The 25,211-nt window shown below is 35.6% G+C and overlaps 1 protein-coding gene across 4 annotated transcripts in view; it reads right to left on the reverse strand.

Moving 5' to 3' along the window:
* Positions 1-4,327: 4,327 nt before the first annotated feature.
* The window catches only part of cpeb2 (cytoplasmic polyadenylation element binding protein 2), a 57,915-nt gene continuing 37,031 nt past the window's right edge, over positions 4,328-25,211 (reverse strand). For 2 of the 4 annotated variants that reach the window (XM_088926487.1, XM_088926485.1), the window contains 7 exons: positions 18,165-18,188; positions 14,958-15,131; positions 14,548-14,637; positions 13,517-13,635; positions 12,677-12,791; positions 11,901-12,082; positions 4,328-8,735 (listed from right to left, as the gene is read on the reverse strand). In XM_088926487.1, the coding sequence (XP_088782613.1) occupies positions 8,508-8,735; positions 11,901-12,082; positions 12,677-12,791; positions 13,517-13,635; positions 14,548-14,637; positions 14,958-15,131; positions 18,165-18,188 (932 nt within the window). In that variant the 3' untranslated portion in view covers positions 4,328-8,507. The remainder of the gene's footprint in view (positions 8,736-11,900; positions 12,083-12,676; positions 12,792-13,516; positions 13,636-14,547; positions 14,638-14,957; positions 15,132-18,164; positions 18,189-25,211) is intronic. The other 2 variants (XM_088926488.1, XM_088926486.1) reach the window with 1 other exon arrangement.

Consider the following 25,211-nt stretch of genomic DNA (forward strand, 5'->3'; position numbering starts at 1 on the left):
GGTTTAGCATTAGAGGATAAAAAGGCCATGGCATACCGTACACAAATAGCTAACACACACTCATTCACCAGATCATCAACAAATATGTTGAATGTCTACAAGATAACCCTTTCCAAGAGCCAACATGCAAGTTTCATGTATGTAATTTAAGTGGGAAGTTGTGCTTCTGAAAGTTTTAAAGAGAAACCAGGAGTCTTGTAAACTTTAAGAATTTACAGTATGTTTTGTTGCAATCGGATGAATGTAAAAAACTTCTATCCACTGCATTTTTAAAAGATATATTAGAATATATCTCACTATTCTAAAACATTTCTCTGGGACGAAAGACTTTTGAACACTTATGTGAGAGCTAGAGAGTGATGTCACCATAATGCTTTGATTTTATAATATAAAACCTCTTTAATTAAATAAAATTGCTTCTTTCTACGTCTATATTTTTATTGTATGTAAATTATAAGATCAGTACCCTACACCTCAGAAGTTGCACCAATTTCTATGATACAGGACTGCAAATCCAAGAGACCATTCTCATAAGTGCAATCATTTGATTGCATTTTAGAGTGAAGTTTCCAGGTGGAGTAAAATATCAAGCTTTTAAGGTCCTAATGAGACAACTGAACCTTTGGATCCTGGCTATCAAATTGCCTTACCAAAAAAGAGTTGAAAGTTAAGTGCAGCATACATTACCTTTTAAACTGGCAGCTGACCAGCACAAAACAATGGTTTCTCTGACTGAATCGCAAGAGAAAAGAGTGTGAAACACCGAAAGTAGGTAAATTAAATAATGCTGAAACATCGGTGTTGTTTCCGTATGAGCGAACAGTGTCATCTATTAGTCATTGTGTCCCAATCTCTTTTTAGTGCAGTAAATGACTCTTGCTCATCACACTGGTCTGCCTCAAGCAAAGACTATTAAAAACAATGACAATTATTATCCATCATTTATTTGAACTACAAATAAGATATCACTATCTGTAGTAATGAACATTAACCTCTTCCTATGTAAAGATGCTAACTCATCAACCCTCCCAGGGTAGTGTGCTGAAAAATGTATCTGAAGATAGTCATAGTCTTAAGTCAACAGAAAATGTCAAGGTCATCTTATAGACTCGCTGATCTGATTGGTGTGTTTATAGGGGTGTGTTTTTACAATGTGGGAAAGTAAAGATGAAATAATTTCAGTGGGCACTTGAGCAGTTAAATGTGAAAGTTCACAGTAATCAGTAAATGAATCTAATGAATTATGTTATGACTTCATAACAGTATGTGTTGTAGTACTGTTTGCCAGGGATCTTTTGGTATCATAACATTAGAAATAAAAAATAGTATTGTTTTACTGTTATTTACAGTTGAGTCAAATACTGTTTATTTTCGTTCTAGCTAAAGATGAAAAAATCTTGCAATGAGGTTGTATTTTTTCTTGTGTTAAGACATTATGTTAAATTTTCTCTACCATTGTATTATCTACCTATTCCCTGTGTGACTGACAAAAGCTATTTTAATATTTACTTATGGTTGAGAATTGCTCAACCATCTATTTTATTTGCAGTGTTGTTTCCTAAACAGTCAGGATTCCATGAAGACATTCCTTTAAATGGTCTTTGGATTAACTTTTTAAAATTTAATTTAAAATGTAATTTAAATTGTTGGAAATTAATTTAAGGTAATTTATGCAATTAAGGGAAGATAATGTTAAATAATGGCAGAAGGATTATAAATTGAAGCCTTAACCCAGTTAACCATATTTACTCATGTCCTTGCTGCTGGTTTCAGTCTAAGTGCTGAGGATTTAATTTTGAACATAGCACAGCCTCACACTTGACATTTTGACTGGCACCAATTACACATTTGATCTATTAATAGCGATGGAAAAATGCAAACTTTGCACTCTGTTTCTTCCACTCGGAGCACAACAATCAATAGCCACAGTGGTGCTTGTGCACAGACAGACTAGACACATAAAATGTGCACAAAATATGTGTTTTTAAGAAATACAGACAGAAAAAAATGAGGTATTCAAAACTGTATTGATTCTGTGACACTTCTATATTTAGATATACTTGCCTCTCGTCACACACTAAATTAGCAAAACATAGTTGTGGATATGGAAAGAATGTCTGCTTTGCCATGCAGAACCTACAGTAAAGTCGACACTAGGAAAGCAAAACATCACCAAAGTTTAAAGCATATGTAACAATTTAAAAAATGAATAAAATTAAAAATATTCACCAATAAACTACTAATGAAAACATCGAAATGCCAAGTAAAATTGTTTCTTCTGAAATTCCAATTAAACAATAATGTACAAGACATCATATTAACATCTTTTAAGACAATATAGGCCTACGCCACCTTGTCAGAGGTGAAATCGGATTAAATCGTGCAATTGAACATGAGGCCAGTTTAAAAAGATGCAATGCTCGCAACTGCACTGCATACGACTGCTAACAATCTTTGACCAAAGAACAATCATTGGTCCAAAAACAATCACCCTGACCCACTCACACGGAGAACTTCAGAACAAGATGCAACCTGTTCAATCATAGCACTTGTCAGATGAGAGAATCCATCAAAAGTATTATTCTTTACTATACATCCATTCATTCATTTTACCCCACCCTGGAAAGCAACGAGTGCAAGGAAAGATACACCCTGGATGGGACACCAGAGCCACTCTTCCCAGAAGCCAATCAACCTACCAGTGTGTCTGGAAGGAGCCTGAACACCCAGAGGAAACCCACAAGAACACATGAAGAACAAACCACACAAATAGCAGCCCACAAATTTAACCCAGGGCCCCAAGGCTGTGAGGCATCAATGCTAACCACTGCACCACTGTATAGCCCTTCTTGTTATGACTTTTTAAAAAATTAGATTAAATGATATTATATTAAAATTATATTAAATCTTATTAATCTAATGCTAAAAAGGCTTTACATCTCATTCTACTGTGCAAGCATTCCATGTATAAATTGTAAATAATCTTGCAATTTCTTTACTTCCTGCATGAAGTCAGAAAAAACATAATACAAATTATAGTAAGTCATTTAGAAATTAAAATGTAAAAAGAAAATGGTAACTATATTGAAATTTTAATTTGATAGATTATCATGCAGAAGGCTAGCGTTTCCATTCAAAACACTTTTTAGGGTTAGCTTCAAAACGTTTAAACGTTGTTTAAAAAAATTACTGTCAACAGCACAGCAACAACTGATAAAACTACACAGCTAGTTCAAGAAAATGATGGTCTACATTCTATCATTATTGTACTATGAAATTCTACTTCTTTGCAACTTCTATACAATGTGGGAAAGCAATACAAAGTTAAACAAAGCTGGAGGATATACGGTATTGTTAAAAGTGTAGAATTTTAACCAAGGGATGTTATTAGACAATGCCTTAGTAAGTCCTCATTTAAACAACTGTTTAGTGTATAATTTGTGTCATGGCATTATAGAAAATCCTTTACTGCTCTGGAATCAGTCCAAAGATGAGCAAATAGATGCATTCCAGGGCTTAAAGGAATGTCCTACACTGACAGGCTGAAAGAACTGAACTTTTAAAGTGTTCTACAGAAAAGAACATGAGGGGACATGATCCAAGTATTCCACATACCCCAAGGCACTGACAAAGTCAACCCAATTGGACCTTGTCAGAATCAGCAGTGAAACAAACCAGAAGACACAAGTGGAAACTACGGGAAAGTGCAGTTAAAACAGAGAACAGTAGGCACTTATTTACTGTACATAAAGGGTTGTCGGAGTACGGAACATGTACCAAGTCATGTTGAAGTTGATTTCCTTCAAGAAATGGGTGGACAAGATCCACTGATCAATCAGCTACTAACTACCAAATAGGCTAAATTGGGCTGAATGCCCAACTCCAGTTTGAAACCTTTCTTAAATTAAAATTAATTGCAAAAAATGTTTGCAGTGATAAAATGTGTTTAATTTTTTTACAGTGAAAAGTGACGCTATGGATAATAAAATATGTAAAAGGAACAATGATAAACAAACTCATGGGTTGTGTGAGTCTGAAGAAAATATCCAGTCCTGATGTTGAAATGATGTCCAGGCTTCTTTAAAGAAATAGCTGGATGAAATTTTCTGTTCAATTAGCCAAACAAAACCAAACTAAATGTCAGCAACACTCTGTACCTAAACCAACCAGCCAGTGTGAGAGAACAATGAAAGTTTCATGTCTTACATGCGCTGCTGCAAACACCCTTAATATGAGCTGGATTTTAACTGGAAAACTGTAGTATTGTGGAGAAGGTTGCCTCAGCACAAGCAATAAAGGCCAAATCATTTTCAGTGAAAAGCAAACATGCCAATAATTTAATGGTTTATTAATTCAATCAACAATATTACAAATATTTAAAAATTACGTAATATAAATAGTTGGCAGCAAACTATTCCATTACAGAGTTAAATTACCAGTACAACAGACAAGACTGGAGAATTAAACACCTGACCTGAATAAAAAAAGATGCACAGAAATACAAAAATAAAAACAACAAAGCTGAAGGTGATCTTCTTGTGTCCAAACAGAATGGGTTTTTATTTAGGAAATGAATAAAACTAATTAACACCCCATTTAAATACAAAACAAAAATAAAAATCAACCAAATATTAATTTGCATATCAAAGAACCATTCAGTAATAATTACAATCCAAACACTCCGTAAACCACTTGTGTGAATCTATACACAAACTCTGATTTAGAAACTAGTTACTTTAACAATATTACAAAGATTTTAGCTCCAAAAATAATTCAACATAAAATAAATTTTAGCAATTAGCATCATAAAATTATATATATATTTCCACATAAAAATACAAAATAATATTAATGACACATAATATGAAAAATTATTCCAAGTATTTTGCTACTATTAAAATAATAAAATTAAATAAAAAAAACAACAAAATGGAACAAAATAGAAATATGCATGAAAAAGTCTCTCCTTTTGTTAGCAAAACACTATCCAAAATAATTACAGTCATTAACTTCAGTACAAAGATATCTGGATTTAAAAATAGTTGCAATGACAAAAGGGGTTTCTTTTTTGACAGTAAAAAATGACACTGTGGATAATAAAATCTGCAAAATATGCAATGAAAAAAATAAATCTGCATTAAAAAGGTTTACACTGTTATTCTTTTATACAAACATTAGAAACAGTATTGCACATCACAACACAGAATCGAGGTTAGTCAGCCTTTCAAAATGTGTTATATTCAAGTTTTGTAGCATCTTTGAGGAAAGGCCTACTGAGGCCAGATGCAACAGGGATAAAATCTCAAGTGTTTTCCATGAACTTAATATAAATACTAAGGTTTCCTTCCTTTAAAACAATGGAGAAAAATATATAAGATTGCATGGATTTAGAATATTTTTTTCTGCAGAACCCTGCATCTGGACAAAATTACAGAGATTAAGGGGAAACAAAATGTGTAAAGCCTATTGAAATAGAAAAATACAATCAAAATCAAATAGATATTTTGTCTACAAAAATAGTGAAATAAATATGATCTTACCAAAACATGCAACAGTGTTGAACAAATATAAAATAAGACGTATTACATACAAAAAACATGGAAAGCTGAGTGTTACGGTAGCAACATGATTAATGACAAGTATCTCTCTTTTTTTCCCTTGCTACCTCATTATTACAGAGGATAGCAATTTAACAAAATCAGAGAAAATATGGAGAGGAGTAAACTAAAAGTTAGGAGAGAAATATATTTTTTTCCCAAAGCACTGTATAGTTTATTTTAGATGTAACTATAAACTAAAATGATTAATCATTATAACTCTGTCACCGTTTATCATGCTTTTTTTTCATGTAATCCCTCAATCTGCAAGAGTAATTTGCCTTTTGCAACAACTCTTTTCTGTCATTAATATATTAGATTAGTATATTAATTTACATACATGTCAGGCTCAGAGCCTTTTACTATTTTAAATAACTTATGACAACAAATTTGATTAAATCACCTCTTAAGATGAAAATACAGGGAGAAGTTCCGAGAAAGAACAAAAGTCTTTTTTTTTCCGTTTGAATTAATGTTGAGGTACATGTATAGCACAAAAAACGCCTAATGCCTTAAAGACAGCCAACCATTAAGAGAAATATAAATAAGAAAAATTAAAAATGACTAAAAACATATAAAAGTAGTGCATAACAAATGGTCTAAACTGTCAAAGGTTTGGCAGGGAAAGAAATAATAACTGAAGAAAGTCTAAAGGACCAGGAGTAAGTAACAAATAGAAAACATAAATAAATAAGTTAGTAAAAAAAGACCTCATCTCCTTAACACAGCAGTGACATTGAACATTAAAAGCTTGAATCACGACCACCATAAAAACAGCAGACTTGGGCATGAAACACAAAATACAGTACAAAAAAAGCACAGCAGTCCACCACCCATATTCAAGATCAACACTGCTCACAGAAAGATTGTCCCTATGAGTTATTTAGAGCAACATCCTTGTATTATCACTATCAGAAAACATCACACAAAGACTGTTACTCTGCAGATTGGTAATACAATGAACATCTGGGGAAGTTGTCACAGGAAATTTTAAATGGTCTTAGGGGGCCAATTCTTTATCCTTTATGGTTTTACAGTCTCACAATTCCACTTAAACAAGATACTTCACAATATTTTATCATTCACTGTGATCATTTTCTTTTTCATCCTTCTGTGACCTTGCTCTTTAAACACCAAGGCAGATCTGAGCTTTACAGAAATCAACATTGCAGATTTCAAATCTCCTCAACTCAACTTAAAATTCTGCCTTTAAGTTAAACAGAAGTCAACTGAACTGAACTTGAACTCTGACTGAAGTTCTAACATGAATTGAACCAAGGTGTTGGTTTCATTTTTTTTTTCCAAGCAGATATTTGTTGTTGATTCCAGTTTCCAGTTTTGTTAAACTGAAAATCGTGTTACCTTTTTTTTTTAGTGTTACTATTGAGAGAACATACTTTTCTTTCTCACTGCGTATTCCAAAAGTACCAAAAGACATACTGCATCATTCTGGTTTATAGATCAGCATAAAGTAAAAGTGACTTATAACCAAAGATACTTCTTGTTCCAGTCTAACTGCACATTTGCACAATGCAATCATCCACTTATTTAAACACTATCTCCATTTTGACTTTACCTGGATTAGTAACTATAGCAAAGCCATACTAAAAACTACTTTGACCTCCTTTTTCCTAGATTACTGAATTTTGCTACTAGCAGTGAGCTGGCCATCTTTGGTTTGCAGAGGACGTCGAAGCCATGTTCATCTACATGCTAAAAAGGGGCAGAATATTCTTTTTATGTCTTGTTCTACATCACAAAGTGTAACTACACTAAAATCTCACTCCACACTAAATAGAACCACAAATCACAAAAACTGCACAGGAACTACGATATAACATCCAGTCTGCATTTTTTTTTTTCAAAATTTCACTAACCACCAGGTCACAAAATGGCTGCACATTCTAATCTAAAACTAAGTTTGCTTATTGTATATATATATGTAGGACACTGGTAACTGATCACATTGATGCATGCAAGGTACTTTTTTATCATTTTTTTTAATATGCCTAGCTTCCGTAATTTTGTTCATGCTTTTTAATATGTTTTTAGTAACTGTTTTTTTCTCCTATAAGTATCATTAATGTTTACATTGCATGCATATGGAGAATATTAATAAGTAAACATGCAGTTCAGTTTTCACATTCTAAAATCATTATGGCAGTTTAGGCCACGTGTGCCACCTGCATTTCAGCTTGCAATGCAGTTTATCGGTTTTCTTTTCTAAATCCCGTATTAATAGATGGCATTATATATAACACCTATATATAGCAGCAAAGCTTCTAATACAGCTTGTGATTAAAAATGTTTAAAATAGCTAATAACAAACCAGATTAATATAATGAGGTATTATTTTTTTGCAAGTCAAAATGGAGAGCAAAAAGTAACCCTATTTTTCAATAAGAATACACAGCAAATAGCAACAATAAAAAATAAAATTTGTTTTGTGGCAGAAATGTTTCACTTTGCCTCCTATCATTTTTGCTACCTTTGGTAAATCACTTGGGGCAGGTCTTAAGAGAGTTTAAAATCAAGGTTTCCCAGAAATAAGTGCACGCTTCACCCACTGGAGATAGCAGCAGACAGTGCGCCCCCATGCAAAAAACATTCTCATATCTAGTTTAAATTTTACATATAAAAATAATTTGAAAAACTACAAAAAATCCATTTTTTTTCTTTAAAAAACATGAAAGTACCACAAAAAAGTTAGTAAAGCCTGAGATGTAGGGTTTTGGTGAAAAACAGAGGCTTGTAGTGTTTTGGCTGCTACAAAAGATATATGTACTGTATTGATAGCTTAGGGTAAGAGGCAGAAGAATGCACTTATTTCTGCCTCAAGGTCTTGGTATCTTCATTCATAATAAGCCACATGCATTCTTGCGTCGTCTCGCTGATCCTCTGCCGTGGCCTTCAGTTCCAGCGGAAGTGAATCTGTCGCGGACGGTCAGCCCCTTCCTTCACCAACGGCTTGTGAAACTCGCGCCCCGCACGAGAATGAATGTTTGCCCAGCAAAACTCACAGTAATACTGCAGGCAAGTGACATTGGCACAAAAGAAAGGGGCAAACTTCCCCCCACAGCGGGCTCCCTGGCATTCGTCACACATCTGATCGTCCAGCACGTATGGCTTGACCTCCACCTTCAGTGAAAAAACAAAAGACAATTGTTTCGAGTCAGCTGGGCATTTATATAATCTCTAACACTTTATCTGGCTATGAAAAGTTCAAATTAAAACCAGACATTATTTAGTGCGGACAATCTCAATTGAAAAGGAGATTTTCTGGATCATGTTCATTCTCAAAGATATTAAAATTAAAAAATGAACAAATAATACTGAAAAATAAAATCGCATTCCAATTTGGCACACATCGGTTACAGTTGCAAAAGTAATCAAATCCGCAAATTAGGCTGATGCCCAACGATTGGTTGCTGTTTGTGATGCCGCACCTTGATGGACGTTACTTTCCACGATGATTCCTGCAATTTTTTAAAGCTTTCCCTCTACCCAAGATGGCTGACTGGATACCCCACTCCCAAGATGGTGAAAGCCGGCAATCACTGGAGCAGGGATCAGCTGTGTTCCCTGCTTCAGCCCACAAAAATAGAGCACCGATCCAGGAGAGAAAACAGAGAAAGGAAAAGAAGAAGACAGGGGAAAAGCTAGAAAGGAGAGTGAAGAGGAGAGAGGATAGAGCTAGAATACACGGGGGAATACCTATATCGACTGTAGGACCACCATACCTGCGGTGTTATTATAACAGAAGCTGCCGCACTACAATTTCAGCCTCAGGGCTGAAGATTCCAGCCGCTCGGCTGTAACACAAGCCTTCGGGCTGAAGACCAGCTGCTGTTACTCCTCATAGGCTGGTGTACTGCAGCACCAGCTGCTGAACCACCATTCAAGACACAGTGATAACCCTACGGGCTACGGGGCTACCATACTAGCCGCTTGGCTTAGAATATCCATACGCTGCTGTTGCTATGCCAGAATTGAAGCCAGCAATGTTCACTATAAATAAAGTTTACTTTGTCTTCAAACCTAAAACCAGTGCCCCTGCTGTGAACAGCCCCATGCAGCATCACACCTAGCAATGATTATTCATAAAGTAAAGCTATACAAAGCTATACAAACACAACCCAGTCCAGGAACAGGTCAAAGCCATGCTGAAAAACCTTTCCTTAACTCACAGCAATTTTCTTCTAGTCAAAACTACACAGGCACAGCATCATAGAATGTAATATAATATGAAGCATAATAAACAAAGCACTTCTGAAGAGTTTCAAACCACCATTTCCTATCACATCTGTTTTTCTTAAAGGTAAATACGAACCTGACTGCACATCTCCCTACCAAACTGAGAAGTTCAGAATTATCTAGTTTTACAAAGGATAAGCAAAACTGGTTGATGATAAATGAGGAGGAAAATGGATAAAAAAGTGGATGCTGACAAATGGGATACAAAATATTCCCAAAACACAAAATGCAATGTAAACCTATGGAGGCCTTTAGAAAATCATTGTGCATCTGTGGTTGATAGACAGTACCTTCTGTGCCTGCTGCCAGAGAACACTCGGCATTGAATGAGAGCAATTTGCATGTGCAGTCTCTGCTGACCACGCAGGCCGTTTGGATAAGCTACCCTGGGCTTTCTGCACGACAACAATAGAGCTTGATAGAAGATATTACAGTGATTGCTCCTGATGGGCATTGAATTTGGCAGTTCCAACAGATGAGAGCAATTTTACTACAGTGATGACTTCAGCTTCATGTGCTTCTAACTCTGCCAATAATATATGGAATTTATTACCATATCTATGAGGAATATATTACTTCAGAGGGTTTCTGAAAGATGAGTCCAACAGGAAAAAAAAATCACATAACTAAACTTGGCCTACGCTTTTAATGTTACACATCCTTTACTGTTGTAGACTTGATTTCAAGTTCAATAAGCTGAGACAGATTGCTTCCTTTTTTTCCCTTTGCCTAAATATGCAATGTAAAAAAAAAACATTTAAAGTAGGAAATGTGCCTAAATGGCTTGATTGTTGAATTTAGCTCAAATCTTTAACAATTATATTTTTTTCTGAGTCATCAGGCTTTGCGGGAACACAAATACATTTACAATAGCTTAAGAAACATTTCAGATCTGTTGCAGAAGGCCTCAATGTTATTACTTTTAAGCCACAATGTTAAAGTAGGAAATGTGCTTTAAATGGCTTGACTGTTGAATTTAACTCAAATCTTTAACAATTATATTTATTTCTGAGTCATCAGGCTTTTGTGGGAACACAAATACATTTACAATAGCTTAAGAAACATTTCAGATCTGGTGCAGAAGGCCTCAACGTTATTACGTCTAGCCACAACGGCTTTTTTTCAGTTGGTTGAACTCTCCATAAATTATTTTTGTCAGTTCATTTAAAATAGTGATTTGATATGTATGTGCAGTTATATTCAGACCCAGCCTAACAACTTAAATATTTTAAAAGACATTACAAAACCTTCTATGCATACATAATATACATGTAGTCATTTGTGACTGAAAAATAACTTGGAGAAATGGTGCCCTTGTGATGACAAAGACGAATGTTGAATTTTGTAGCAACAACTGCAGTGAAACTCAAACTGAGTCAATCATTAAAAATCATGATTTCTTCCAGGATTTGTGGTTCCACTTCCACTGCCATTGGATTCCACTGATTCCACTAAGAACCTGATAAGCATTACTGTCACATCTGTGTAGCTTAACACTAGTGCAATGAATTAATGTCTATATTTTCCGTTTATAATTTATAGTCCTCATTACAGCCATCTGCAAATAATACATTAATTATGCATTCAGAGAAACACTGATGAATACATATTGTAACATTTTACCATAATAATTTAAAATATGCAAAGTAGCTTTAACATAAAACTATCTAAGATGAAAGATAATTAACACTGGAAAATCAGCTGATTTTCTTCATTTATATAAGGCAAAAATAAGTTACTTGAATGATACAAATAGAAATTAACCCAAGAGATTTCAAACTTGGTGAAAACCAGCAACTACATATATTATTCAAAATCAAACTGCTACTGCTAGACAGTAGAAGTGATTTTTATTCCATTATTGTCAAGCAGCTCATTGGCCTCTATAAGTTACTGTGGTACTGTTATGTTGTTCAAAAACTTTGTGTACTCTCAAAAGCAGTTCTTTTGCTATGCAGTTCAACGTCCATGAAAAGGAGGCTTGAATTGTTCCCCCAGTATTTCTTCCGTCTCTCTAGAGAAACCAGAGAAAGTGCAAGCTTCCCTTACCCGTTTATCAATATCCCCGTGCTGCAGCTGAACGAAGCGAGCGCTGATGGCCGCGATGTAGCTCTGCTGATTGGAGAAAGCCACACGTCCTGCGCCTTTCGGATACTTTAGCTCAGGGTCAGTGTCAATTCCTGCATAGCAAACTCCTCCGTACAGACGATCCATGATCATAGCCAGCTCCACTGTGAAGGAACAAGAGCTCCAAGTTATAACTTGTAACTCGTCAGCAAATAGTTGCAGTGCTTCTCCACACATTTGTAAAAGTACATATTGGAAATCCAGACAGACGCGTCCAACACTTCTTTCCAGTTGTACGAAATGGGTTCTTTTTATTGACCATTCTTTTAAAACCCACATAATGAAGAGAAATTTAATAAATGGGTTAGATGTTTTACCAATTTTATTTTATGACTTTAAATACCCATTATAGTTTTATGATACCCATTTATAGTTTAAAACTATAAAAGGCAGGTGGGGCTCAGACAGGGGGATCCCTCCCAATTTTATAGTGGCCCCGCAGTGTATCTCAACATCACCCTACCCTAAAAAACGGTCCCTCCCCTGGATATTTGAGATTTACAGCATACCTCTTTAACCCTGTGTGATGTAATCTAAAGACAAAATTTTTCTGCCGCTGTGTAGATGGAATTTTTTTAAAGTTAAGTTTTTTAACCTTCACACACACATGAGTAACTAATTCCAGTCAAATATTTCTAGTGTAAAATCTGTGTTCAATCACTCCTATAACATTTATGCCCTACTGTTTCTCAGCTTACCGGCTCTCAGGGGTCGAGGAACTCCTCCTACAAAAATGGTTTTACGAGGGTCCAGTGGCTGTGAACCATCCATGACAAAGTCACTGTCACTCAGGTTCCAGGGCCGGATTTGCACCTATTAAAACAAACAAAAAAAAGATTCTGTTATGTACGAACAAAACATTCAGAGACACATGAAATGTTTCATTAGGGCTGCAGTATGACATTCCCAAGGTGTATAAAATCTGATGAGAAAAAACAAATGTTGATCTAAAAAACCTGTGGTTAGAAGTCAAGGCTTTTAGTTAGCAATTATTTCCCTGAAGTTCAAAATCAACAATGATAGAAAGCAATTAATGATACAGGGGTGCTTTGGTAGAAGCATCCATGTAGTATAACAAAGAAACTGTTTACATTTTTTTTTCAGCTACATTGCTACAGTCTCTGTATAATGAGGAATTATATGTAATTCTTTCAGGATATTAACGTTTGAATCATTCCACTGATGAATATTATTTTTCTTCTTTATTAGAAATAAGAATGTTACAGGGATCACAGTACCAGATGGATGTTCTAAATGTTATTCTCCCAAAGTAAATAAAAGTAGAGCTATACATTAGCCAAAATAAACATAAAGAACAGGTGCATACCTAACTTAAAAAAAACAAAAGATTGTTAAATTCAGGTGTTACTAGTAAGAAAATGTTTATAAATGATCACTGAAATATTTTATAATCAACTCTGCTGAGCTATTCCCTTCTCATGTGGACAATCAGAGCAAGAAATGTTCTACAGTTTCTGTTTCTAACCACGCATTGTGCTCTTCTATCAGGAAAGCTTTCAGATCACTGCTTTACTTACAGGCTTGTCCTTGATTGTAGGGCTAGATACACACAGGTAAAGTTTTCCATCTTCTTCAAGGCAGGCATCAATCAAGGCCTGGACTGAGCTTTCCTCTTGAAACAGCAGGAACGCATAACCTGGCAAACAATTAAATGTCGTTCAATCGATCAAGAGGAGGAAACATTCAATCTTTTTCCTTGTCTTTGAAGTTAATTATAAAACTTGTATCTCAATTGATTACAATGGTGATGCTGCAATTTAAACTGTAAATTGTGTGCAGGGCTAAATGTATACAATAATGTATCTTTGTGGGAGGTTGCATCAATAAGTGAGACAGCAGCTTTCAAAATAACTGTGTGACTTTGTCTTCAATCTGCAACTCAGAGTATGCACACAGCATTCTTTTCTCATGTGTAAGCCATCTTCCTACTTTATTATGTTAAACATTTCTAGCTAAATATACAATGAGCAGAAAGGTAGCTTCCTTTTTTTGTTACAGAGGAGCTGCGCCAACTTAGTCACTACTACTTTACGCAAAAGAGGGAATAATTTATGTATAATTTATGATTACCTCTGGGTCCGCTGTGCACACTGTAGCCTCAAATGCACTGCCTAATTACTTCCCTGACTACATTATAAATGTGAACAAATACTCAACATCTGCCTTTATAAGTGTGTGCATAATGATACTGTACTAAACAGACATGGTTTGGTTAAATAATCAACTAAGCAACATTAAACTTGTTCTGCAGAGATTAATAAAAAAGTCCCCTTGGAAGCTAGAAATCTTACTAAGTCTAAACATTTCAATGTGTTAAAATGCTTATACATAAGAGCTGAAAATTAAAAACCACACACATTTCATAATGAAATGGAAATATAGTTAATGAATATATTTAGTGTAAATAGTGCTCCTCAACTTGGTAGCAATTTTCAGACTAAACACCTAAAACATAATCCATTCTGTAATGATCTAGCTTCTGAAAATAATGTCAGGTCTGTGAGTATGACCACAGAGGAGTGAAGCTGTACACCTCGATCTTCATTACCTTTTGGTGGAAAGTAGGATTTGCTCTCTGCCTTGTGAGGCCAGTCAACCACAAGATGTCCGAAGCGTCGAAAACTTGTAGTGATTTCATCTACAGAAAATAACCAAAAAGGAAGAACGTAATTGACATCTATCCTTAAAAAGATCTGGACAAACACCTTCGTTTTATTATGAAACCGGCAAGCCTGCTATTTATCCTTTTTTTTCCCCTTCTTGAAGGACGCCTACAATACCCTTCCTGCTTTTATATTTCCCTGTAGAAAATATAAAGAATTAATTAAGAGTGGTTTCTTTTAATCAAGGAGCTGCCAGCTGGTCTTGTAAATAATGGAGCATGACAGCTTCACAACACCCCACTCCTCCCTTGGGGAAGAGCTGCTGCATTATTAAACATAGTCAACGTCTTCTCACCTTCATCAATGTCTGGGGGTAGGCCACCAACAAACACCTTGCGGGAGAAGCGCTCGATACGCTCGCCATTCTGGTGGGAGTAGCAGTTGGGAGAGCTGAGGACGCCAGGGACCACCTGATCATTGTGCCCGTCATCCAGGAGACCGTCGTCGATAGGGAACAGGGAGGAGCGTCCTGAGAAGCAAGCACAGAACAGGTTAGGCGCCTGCAAATCCCCCGGAGACTGCCGGATCCATTGTTACAAACTGCACTGAAACTTACAGGCATGCAATGTATAAAAAAGTGGACTGAAATGTGAAAAAATATGTGTTACCTATTCTTTATGTAACATTAAACCCTTCTTGTTTTCAGGAACAGTTAAGCAATGCCATATGAATAAACATAGATGTGAAAAAAATGCTTCCTCTCTTTACTTGAGTTTCCCTCCAAAGCGGAAAAAAAACCCAATTAAAACAGCTACTTATAACTAGCACTTTACACATTAAAAATGACTTTGATGAATCAGAACTGCAGCAGTCAAAACACATTTTCCATTTTCCTTACAATGGTGCAGAACTTGCACTGAACAGGTAAGTACAAAACAGCACATTAGTCAGTGTTTCATTTCCATTATGCTGAGCACTATACAACAGTGAGTTAAGATTACTTTTACACTTTCAGAGCAGTTCTTAAAAGCCTACTAGCCATCTGTACTAAGAACAGTCTGCTAATGTGAAAAGGCTGTTTGGCCCATTTAGCTCCTTATTGATTTGAGACCAGTCATTTCTTGAAAGAAGAGATGGTATCAGCTAACGTGAAGGCTTGTTCCAGACTCCCACAATCTTTTGTGTAAGGTAGTGCCTCTTGTTTTTGGACTGAAATGAACTTTTTTCCAATAGTGAACTCTGTAAGTGTAAGCTGTTTTGAATAATATTAAAGTAATTTCATAATAAAATATATAAACAACTGGTGAAATTGAGGATAAAGGGATATTTAAATATTTCTAGGTAATGTCTAGGTACAGTAGATGGTTAGCATTGCCACCATATGCAATTCTATGGGGGGGGGGGGGTTGAGATTAACTAAAAATAACAGTAGAAAATGGTACAAAAGAAGATAACTGGTAATGCCATCTGGTATCCTTACACATTATGCAACTTCTTGTACAACTCAAATACTCTTTCAAGGTGCAAGTTTGCTTGCTACCTGATCAATCACACAGACATATAGCAAACTATAAATTAAATATTTAAAAGCAAAAATAACAACTGTCCTAGAAAAGCTGCCACCAAATCCACAGCAGAATTGAAATGAGCATGTTTCTATGACAGGGATTTCCTAGAAAAGACTCCTTTACTCAATGACCATGTGAAAGGAAAAACAAATGTTACAAAAATAAAAAAAGCCTCTTTGCACTGTGCACCGTATATCATAATTATGCTTCATACAAGCACAAAAAATTAAAAGTAGAAAAAAATGGATTTCCTATGCTGCTGTAGACAAGAAAATAAAGCAAAAATTGACTCCCTAGTGGAGGACCTGGCAAATCTGGAGCACTGTTTAATTTGTTACGTGCACCATGTAGCCAAGACAGTGCCTGCTCAGGTCCCAGAGGAGATCTGATCTTGGCTTGAGGGCTCACATACAGATCTGCATTAACCTCTACATCATAAAGAACAAGAGGATAAAAAAAAAAATCTCTCTAGAGAATTAAGTCCAAGGGAGCTGGCTCTTGGTGATTTCAGACACAGACCGCAGAATAAGGCTGTCCACCGAGTTCAATGAAATAGCCTCCTGGCAACAACCATTAATTAAATTCATGATGTGTGTACCGATACAAGCAGCCTTTACAGTCTTAGAATACATGTTCATCTTTTACAACTGAAATTATAGAGAACTTACTTGTCCTGCTATTGTTTTAACAAGCATGAAGGCCTGAAAGGCACGGGAAGTATTTTGCTAAAGGCCTTCTAAAACAAAGTACTGTGACTACAAACTTCAGTGAATGAGTCCTCTGAGACAGGTTTACAGTAAGCGGTGTATTGTTGAGGAAAACATTTCCTCATGTAAGTAAAGTTTCACAATTTTAACCTAATTCATCTTCAGAAACATACATCAGATAGAAATGAATGACATTACGGCTGTTTATTTCATGGTTATCCTGGCCAACAGAATACATTATACTACACAAAATAAAAATACTAGCCACTATGAGAAAAAACAGTATGATTATGTAAGTATGATTAGATTGTGCCAACCTCTAATTATTTGTTTTTTTTTTGGAAACACCTTACTTAATAATGCAAGTTTCAATTATCCACAAGCCTTATACAATGACAGCCTATTTAATGGGCTGTAGTGTACAGCTCTTTAATAATGTAGAATGCTGCATTTAAATGCACTACACACATCATTTGGGGAACACCAGACTGGAATTTATATGTGTATTTGATGTAAAAAAATCAAGTTTTAAATACCTTAACATCTTGGAAAACACAATGGATAGAGACTACTGATTAAAGCATCTCATGACTTTATTAAACCTGAGGAGAGCTACAGACTTCTACCAAACCGTGATAGTTCTGTGGTCTATTTAAGGGCTTTGTTTATTTGAACTTTTTGAAATATAATCACATTCTTCATTGCTACTGCAAGGTTACATCATTGTACAAGCAGTCAAGGACTTCTGGTAAATATGAGTTTTATTACAGATTAAATGGGACTGGAGCACCCAGCAGTCTTTCCACAACCACATCTCCACCCCTGCAATTAATTTTAAAGTATAAAGGATTTATTTAACATTAAAAGGAGCAAAATAATTGGTGTAATTAAAATTATCTGCCTAACTGATCTGATTTGGACTATATAAAATTAATTAGCGTTACATGCACTCCAAAGTTATTTTTTAAACAAGGTCAATTCGACTCATTCAGTAAAAATTATACAGTGTTATACACTGTATAGTCACATTTTTATCCAAGAGGGATAAAGTCAGATAGTGAATGGATGTAAAGTATTATTAAGATACAGTAATAACTAGACAATATATTTGATAAAATATATTTTATAATTTAAACAAAAGTGTTCTGTTCAACATAAAAACTGAAGCTGAAGAAGTAGAATTTTAAATCAATAGTCAACAACATGCACTGATTACGGTCATTGAATTAATTGCCAACCACTGGGAATCATGCTGAACCCAAACAGCAAAACACAGAAGTGCATTACCTCGTCTTCTCCCATAACTCCTTGCTGCGTGTAAACAAAGCACAAAGTGATTTTAGCAGTCAGAAAACCAGACAAAAACATCACTTATACTCATTGTATATTTCTGAAAACAGCAAAGAGGGCTACAATTACATTACATGAAGCAGTCATTATGTGTGACTATTTAACCATATAACACCTAACATATAGTTTACAGTGCCCTCCAAAAATATAGGGATAGTGAAGTTTAAACTGGAATTTTAACAATAGGCTCTCATGAAAATGTAGACTGCTATATGCTTCGAAGTATTTAATGCTTAATATCATCATTTCAGTTTTACTGTCTTGGTTGAATGAAACTGACCATTCTAACCCTATTTATTTTTAGGTGTTGTGAGTTTTAAAGTATTGATTCATGTGTTTCTTGGTCAAGTGTTCATTGGTGGGTAATTAGGCACATGTAGAGCTTTGAACATCCTATCAACTCTGTTCACTTTGACTTCAGAATAGATACTTCAGAGTGGTATATAATTGAAATGAAAAGCAAATAACTTTTTCTTAAAAAACATCGAAGCTTAAAGAAAACAAGCAAATCAGAACCACAGTATAGGAATTGGGAATACCGAGATCAACCATTTGAACCACAATGTAAAAGAAACCTCAGGTGAAATTACCAATCAGCTGAGAAAAACATATGCAGTTGATGACAGACAAATTATCAGAGCTATCTAGAAAAACCCTAAAACAACTGTCAGTGAGATCACCAACAACCTCCAGAGAGCAGGGCTGAAGGTATCAAAATCCAGTTTGTAGAAGGCTGAGAGCAGAATTACAAAAAGCTACATCACAAAATGTAAACAACTCATCAGCACAGAAAAGTCAGATTATAATTATAATAGAATTAACAGAAGTACAAAGATGAGCCAGGAGCATTTTGAATCAGAATTTTATGGACGAATAAGATCAAGATAATCTTCTGCCAAAGTGAATTGAAAGGTTAAAAGTGCTGAGAAAAAAGTAAATCATTCATGCTCCCTAGAAAAACACCTCATCAGTGAAGCATAGTGGACGTAACATCACAATCTGGGCATCTGTGGCTGCCTCACCTGTCATTATAGATGATGTGGCCGAATGATGGCAGCATCAGAAGAGAATCTGAAGTTTACAGTAACATTTTATAAATGAAAATTCTTTGATACTAATCGGGCAATGCTTTACAATAGAATATGACGATGACTTAAAACACACCGCCAATACAAACAAGGAGTTCATCAGCAGAAAACAAATGTTAAGTCTGGCCAAATTCATCTCTACATTTAAATGTAATTGAGCACGTACATTATATGTTGAAGAAATAATTGATGTCAGAACACCCCAAGAGCAGGCAAGAACTGAAACTGGCAGAACTAAAGCATCTCAAATGACTGCAGAAAGTTTTTAGTGAGCTCAGTGGGTCATAGAATTCATGTGGTGAGTGTCTCAAAGGGATTTGCAACCCAATACTGACTTTTACACTCTGTAATCTACAATCCTATAAGTGAATGTGTCCCAGTACTTACAGTCACTTGAAATAATTGGTTTGAACACAAAGTACGTTTTTGTTTTAACATTAATCCATTGTATGCTTGGAACTGCTTCAAAAATAAAACACACTTATCATTCACATTAATCTAACGATACGGATAGGAAAAAGGAAAAAAAAGGCATCTACAGATAGGAAGGTACTTGACTGAAAAGCAAAACTTTCGTTTTTACTTTGCTGACCCATTATTTTGGAAGGAACTGAATGTCATTTCAACTTGGAAAATTTAAGTTTTTCACTGGCCTCTTTTTGTAACCTTTCTTGCATTATTACAACTACATGGGTTTGTTTCAGGCCTTCAGCTTCTCGTTTGTTGGTAAAGCAAAAGATATGAAAACACAACAGCAGGATGACTAAACCTAAAGGACTGCTCTGTCAGTTTTAGTTTCATTTCAACAACTGGGAGCAAAATGTAAATTGCTCTTGCACATTAAGAAGCACAACACCACAGGCAGTTTCCCATCTCATGACTATTAAAAATTTAGTGAAGCTCTTTCAAGTAATATAACTATTTTTTTTCTATTTTAAAAACAGGGTTTGGGTATTGATGTATTCCTAGAATTGTTAGCTGAAAATGTTTCCTTATCTTCTCTTACCAGCGATATGCCATTTGATATTAGTGTCTTCACAGTGGTCAAGCATGTTTTCAAATCTGCCTTTAAGAGCGACAGTGAAACACAGAACCTTATCTGCCATCATCAACAGACGAAGATGCTTTGGATCATTCAGATTATTAATTCTACTATTGCAGGCAAAATATGTAGCATACCACATGCAGACTTATTCAATGACGGACTCAGTGAGCCATAACATTATCTTGAGACATATTAATCTTTTGCACTCAATCTAGGCTTTTAGATGTATGAAGGAATATCTCATAGCAAAAACCTCAGCAGCTATCCCAAAAGCACAACAATCCACAACAATATTGGCTCAAATCAGTAATACCTGTATAAAAAAATAGGATTGAAAGGTAAAGAAGTTTCCCTTACTGTCCTGCTTTTGATGTTGTCTACGTAACTGAGTTAATAGGCAAAATGAGACCTATAATCTGTGTCCTGAACCCTATTCCTACAACCATAAAAATAATATCTCAAATTACCTACTGGTCCTACTACCTTATCTGGTCAACAAGCCCCTGAAATCTAATTAAAATTAAAGCCTGCTGATATTGCATTTAAAATGGTAAGATCCCTCAGGTACTTTACTGCTGCCCTATTTTCAATTTGCTAGTTTCAGGAAGTGGTGGAAACAGCTCAATTACAATATCATCTTGCATCTAATGAGTTCTTTGAGCCTTTTTAGTCAGTGTTAAGAAGAAACACAGCAATGAAAGAGCCCTGGTTAAACTGGTTAATGATCTTCTGATAGTTTCTGGCTCATGATATATTTTTTCTGGATGTAAGTGTTGCTTTTGATATTATCAATCACAGCATCCTACTGGTTTGCTTGGAAATTTTCTAGGTGACATTCTTTATTTCATTTTCATCTTTTCATCATTTAGTTTTTCCTTTCAGTGGCTTGGCTCCCATTTTGCATACATGCAAATCTGAAACTGTCCCACTTACACAGGGTGTTCCGAAAAGCTCAGTGCTGGGACTCGAATACTGAAGTGCACTTGTTGACTGCTTTAATCAAACATTTCATGAAAATCCAAAGGCTTTCTGTTACTTTTGACCTGTGTTATCATGTCAAGTATGTCACTGGGGGCGAGCCTGTTAGGAATTTAACATTGACTTTTTCCCCTCAACTGCTTACCTCGGCTCAATTAAGACCCTGCTTAAATATTTAGACACGTTTTTATTAAATCGTGGTTAGACTACTGTAATGCCTTACACTATCTTCAAATATTACTAAGCCAGCTTCAATTTGACAAGATTTCAGGTGACCTTTGTGCTAACCAAAGGTACACCCATCCTCTGTAAAATGTACAACTTTAGAGTAAACTTTAAGGTTCTTATGTATTATTGAATGGTCTAGCCAAATATTTTTGAGGGCTTGAGTGCGGGCCAGCTGTGAATCTGCTGAATGTGGTCTTTTTGCTTTGCTAAAGAACAAATTCCATGCAGTAAGGTAGTTGAGCCTTCTTGCGTGTAGCACCACATCTTGGGAACTTCAAAATCTTGCATAAAACCTATCCTTACACTAAAGATTTAGTATAATTGAGTATTATTCTTGGTTTCAACAAGTCTGTTTGCTGTGTTTCTTTGTTTGCTTCCGTTGTGTGATGTGTTATACCACTTTCAATTTCTTAAAAGTACTCATTCAAAAAAAAGAAATGAATGTTTCTGCAGAGGTATTTTTTAGAAGCTAGATTCAAATGGTTAAAAACTATTTTTCAAAGGAGAAAACTAACAAATACACGTATATAGCAAGCATTACTGTGAACTACACATGAGCGGTGATCTCCACTAGCCAGAGAGAGAGCCAGAGCCACTAACCTTCAATTCTGAATAATTCAAGAAACTGAAAAATGTCTTATATTTTTGTGAACTGTAATAAAATGCAGTATTTTACTGCTTTTAATTTGTCTGCTAAAACTGTTTCAAATACTACTTAAATCAAGAAGTCAATAATTAAAGGGAAACATGCTCCACAGAAGTAATGCCTACAATTTCAGTTAAAATTACATTATGTTTCAAGTGCTGCTCACATGATGTACAGTATATATGCCTGGCATGGAAGCAGCTGTAAAGTTTGTGCAAGAAGACTTTTTAAAAATAATAGTTAATTTGACAGCCTTAAAATGTGGAAATGTCTGAAAGGTGCGAGTCTGCCAGTAAAAAGAAATGAAAATGTGTTATTATTTTTTTCAACAGAACAGGCAAAGGTTTATTCCATGCTGAAAGGAAAAGTAAAGAGACACAACACAAAGAGCACCACTTTTCGGCTGTGGAGTCTTCTTCAGGTGTGTTTACAATGGATCGTTTTCAATAAAAAGCATGTTTAGATGCTTTTTCTACAGCTAACAGGCCTCAACAAATTCCCTATTCTTTTTAATGAACTGTGAAATTTAAATGTCGAATTATTAATCTTACACTTATCCATCTTATCCACGCCGCATTTATCAAGCTTGCCAAATAGGTGCAACTCTCATTCAAAACATCTATCAATTCATTTTCCAAGTGTTTCACACAGGGTCGCAGGGGGAGTTGGAGGCTATCTCGGCACGTAACTTGTGCAAGGTACACCCTGGACAGGACACCAGTCTATCGCAGGGCACACACAGGCACAAACATGTACACATGCACATTCGCACCAGGGCCAACTTTCCCAGAAGCCAACTAACCTACCAGTATGCCTTTGGACAGCGGGATTAAACCAGAGATCCCAGAGGAAACCCATGAGAACAAGGAGAGAACATACAAAACCCACGCAGATGGTACCCCAGGTCCGGAATTGAACCCAGGGTTCCAGCGCTGTGAGGCAGCTATGCTAATCACTGGGCTACCATTCCACCCTCAAACACAACATCATTCCGTTTGATGTCTATTGTAGATCGTCCAAACTTTTCACTCCAAGATCCACACCATTTAGCAGAAAATGAAGCGCTAAGATGAGAACAACAGTTTATAATCTTTCTATATTTAAAAAATATTTCAGATACCAACTGACTCTATTCAATGACAATTTTGTTACAGCCTGGGTGAACAAGATTTTTAAGCACCCTGACAAACAATATTGCCAGCTCCTGGACTAGAGTATTGACAACCAACATAATTGTAAACTTTGATACTTCAAATGAAAAATATCTCACATATTAACTATGACCATAACTAAGCTGTTTTCTGCAGTGTGATTAGCCGAGTTCAATAAAGAAGGTGTAGTCTTGTATTTGATTGATTTAACACAAATAACCTTTTTTATTATAATTGTAACTAAGTAAAAAGATACTTTTCTTTTCAAAATTTCTAAACAATGCATGATTACAAATTTTTTAAAGTTTACATCATTGCAAAAACTATGACGAGAATACCTGCTCTTATCAAGATTTGCTTTTCAAAAGCACACTTTCTTTAAAAACACTGTGACTGACCCACTCTGATGACAATAAATATTCTAGCACATGCGGTCTCATTTAACAGATGTATATCAAGGATGGCTCTATTACTGTGGGTGCCAGCCTGGGTCACATCACTAGCCGGCTGCGATTGTGATTTCTCATGTGCCGGTACACTGTGCCGGTACACTGGAGTGCCATCCAGGACAGGGGAAGATCAGCGGACCAGGGCTCTCTTGACTCTCAAGAACACAGCAACCCCTGCAGCCTCCCAGTTGCTTGAAGGCGTGCAGTGCTGTTAGTGAGGGGGCATGTCTCCCTTGCAGTATGGAGATGTAGTGCCTGTAATGAGCGGCTCACTGGTTCCGAAGGTGGGCTGGTTAGGAGTCTGCCTACACCTCCTCATTCACTCCTGTGTCTGGTCACAGTCTGGTTTGTACCATGGAATGTGCTTTGACACAGACGAGACAGCCTTCCAACAATATGCCAATAATGGCGCTTTAGTTAGACAAAAAAAAAGAAGGCTACACTTAATAATTGCTAGGCACTGTAGCAATTTATGGTTAAATATGAGTGTATATTTCGTACTATAGACTGACAAAGTAGTACTGAAAGAAATCATAGTAGGGCAGGAAGGTGAAGTGCCTGGAGCTGAATCCTGATATATGCACACAGACAGCAAGATGGCACATGTATGCTATTTTTAGGTATCACGTGTTCCCAGATCCCAGGTTTGAAAATAGCAAGGAATGAAAACTAAGGTATATTATTATATGTTCTGTGACACTCATAAATGTACTGTATTATTAATCAGCAAAGTATCAGCAGTAACAAGTTCATCTGTGAAACCTTATTTCTCTAGAAAGAAAATATGAAATATTGTGAATTCTATTTTCATGTCAGTCACCTACTTCATAAGGTTTAATTTACCTCATTAACTCCCAAGTTTCAACCACAACAGGGTGTAAAAATAAACAAAAAACAGATACCGTCAAGTACCAAATGTACATTTGCTTGTGCTACACTGGAGACCTGATTACTTACTTAAACAATTTAAGATGGACATTGTCCATCAAGTCTCCAAGATACAGTCTTAAATATTTCGGGATTTTATGTCTACACTAATTTGGATTAGGATTCAAAATAATAAACTATTTTTCCATGGCAAATTTTCTGTGGAGATGGAGAGGAATATAACATAAACAATGTTGTTTTTCCTTTCCAGTCATTAAAGTAAGATATTAATGAGAGATGGGGGATATTTAATATGTTTTCATGGCCTATTTAATTAAATGAACAGACCAAGATGCCTTTAAATATCTTCAAAGACATAGTTATTAATACATTTATTAAAGCACTGCATCCAGTTCTTCAGTGAGAGGCAAAAAATAGGACAAACAAAAGTACATCTTAAATGTTCAACATTTACTAATAAATCTGAACTGAATTAATAGTAATACTATTTAAGAATTATAGAACTACTAAA

The sequence above is a fragment of the Atractosteus spatula genome, chromosome 1 (genome assembly GCF_055471065.1).
Source record: "Atractosteus spatula isolate fAtrSpa1 chromosome 1, fAtrSpa1.hap1, whole genome shotgun sequence".
In the NCBI taxonomy this organism is placed as follows: domain Eukaryota; kingdom Metazoa; phylum Chordata; class Actinopteri; order Semionotiformes; family Lepisosteidae; genus Atractosteus; species Atractosteus spatula.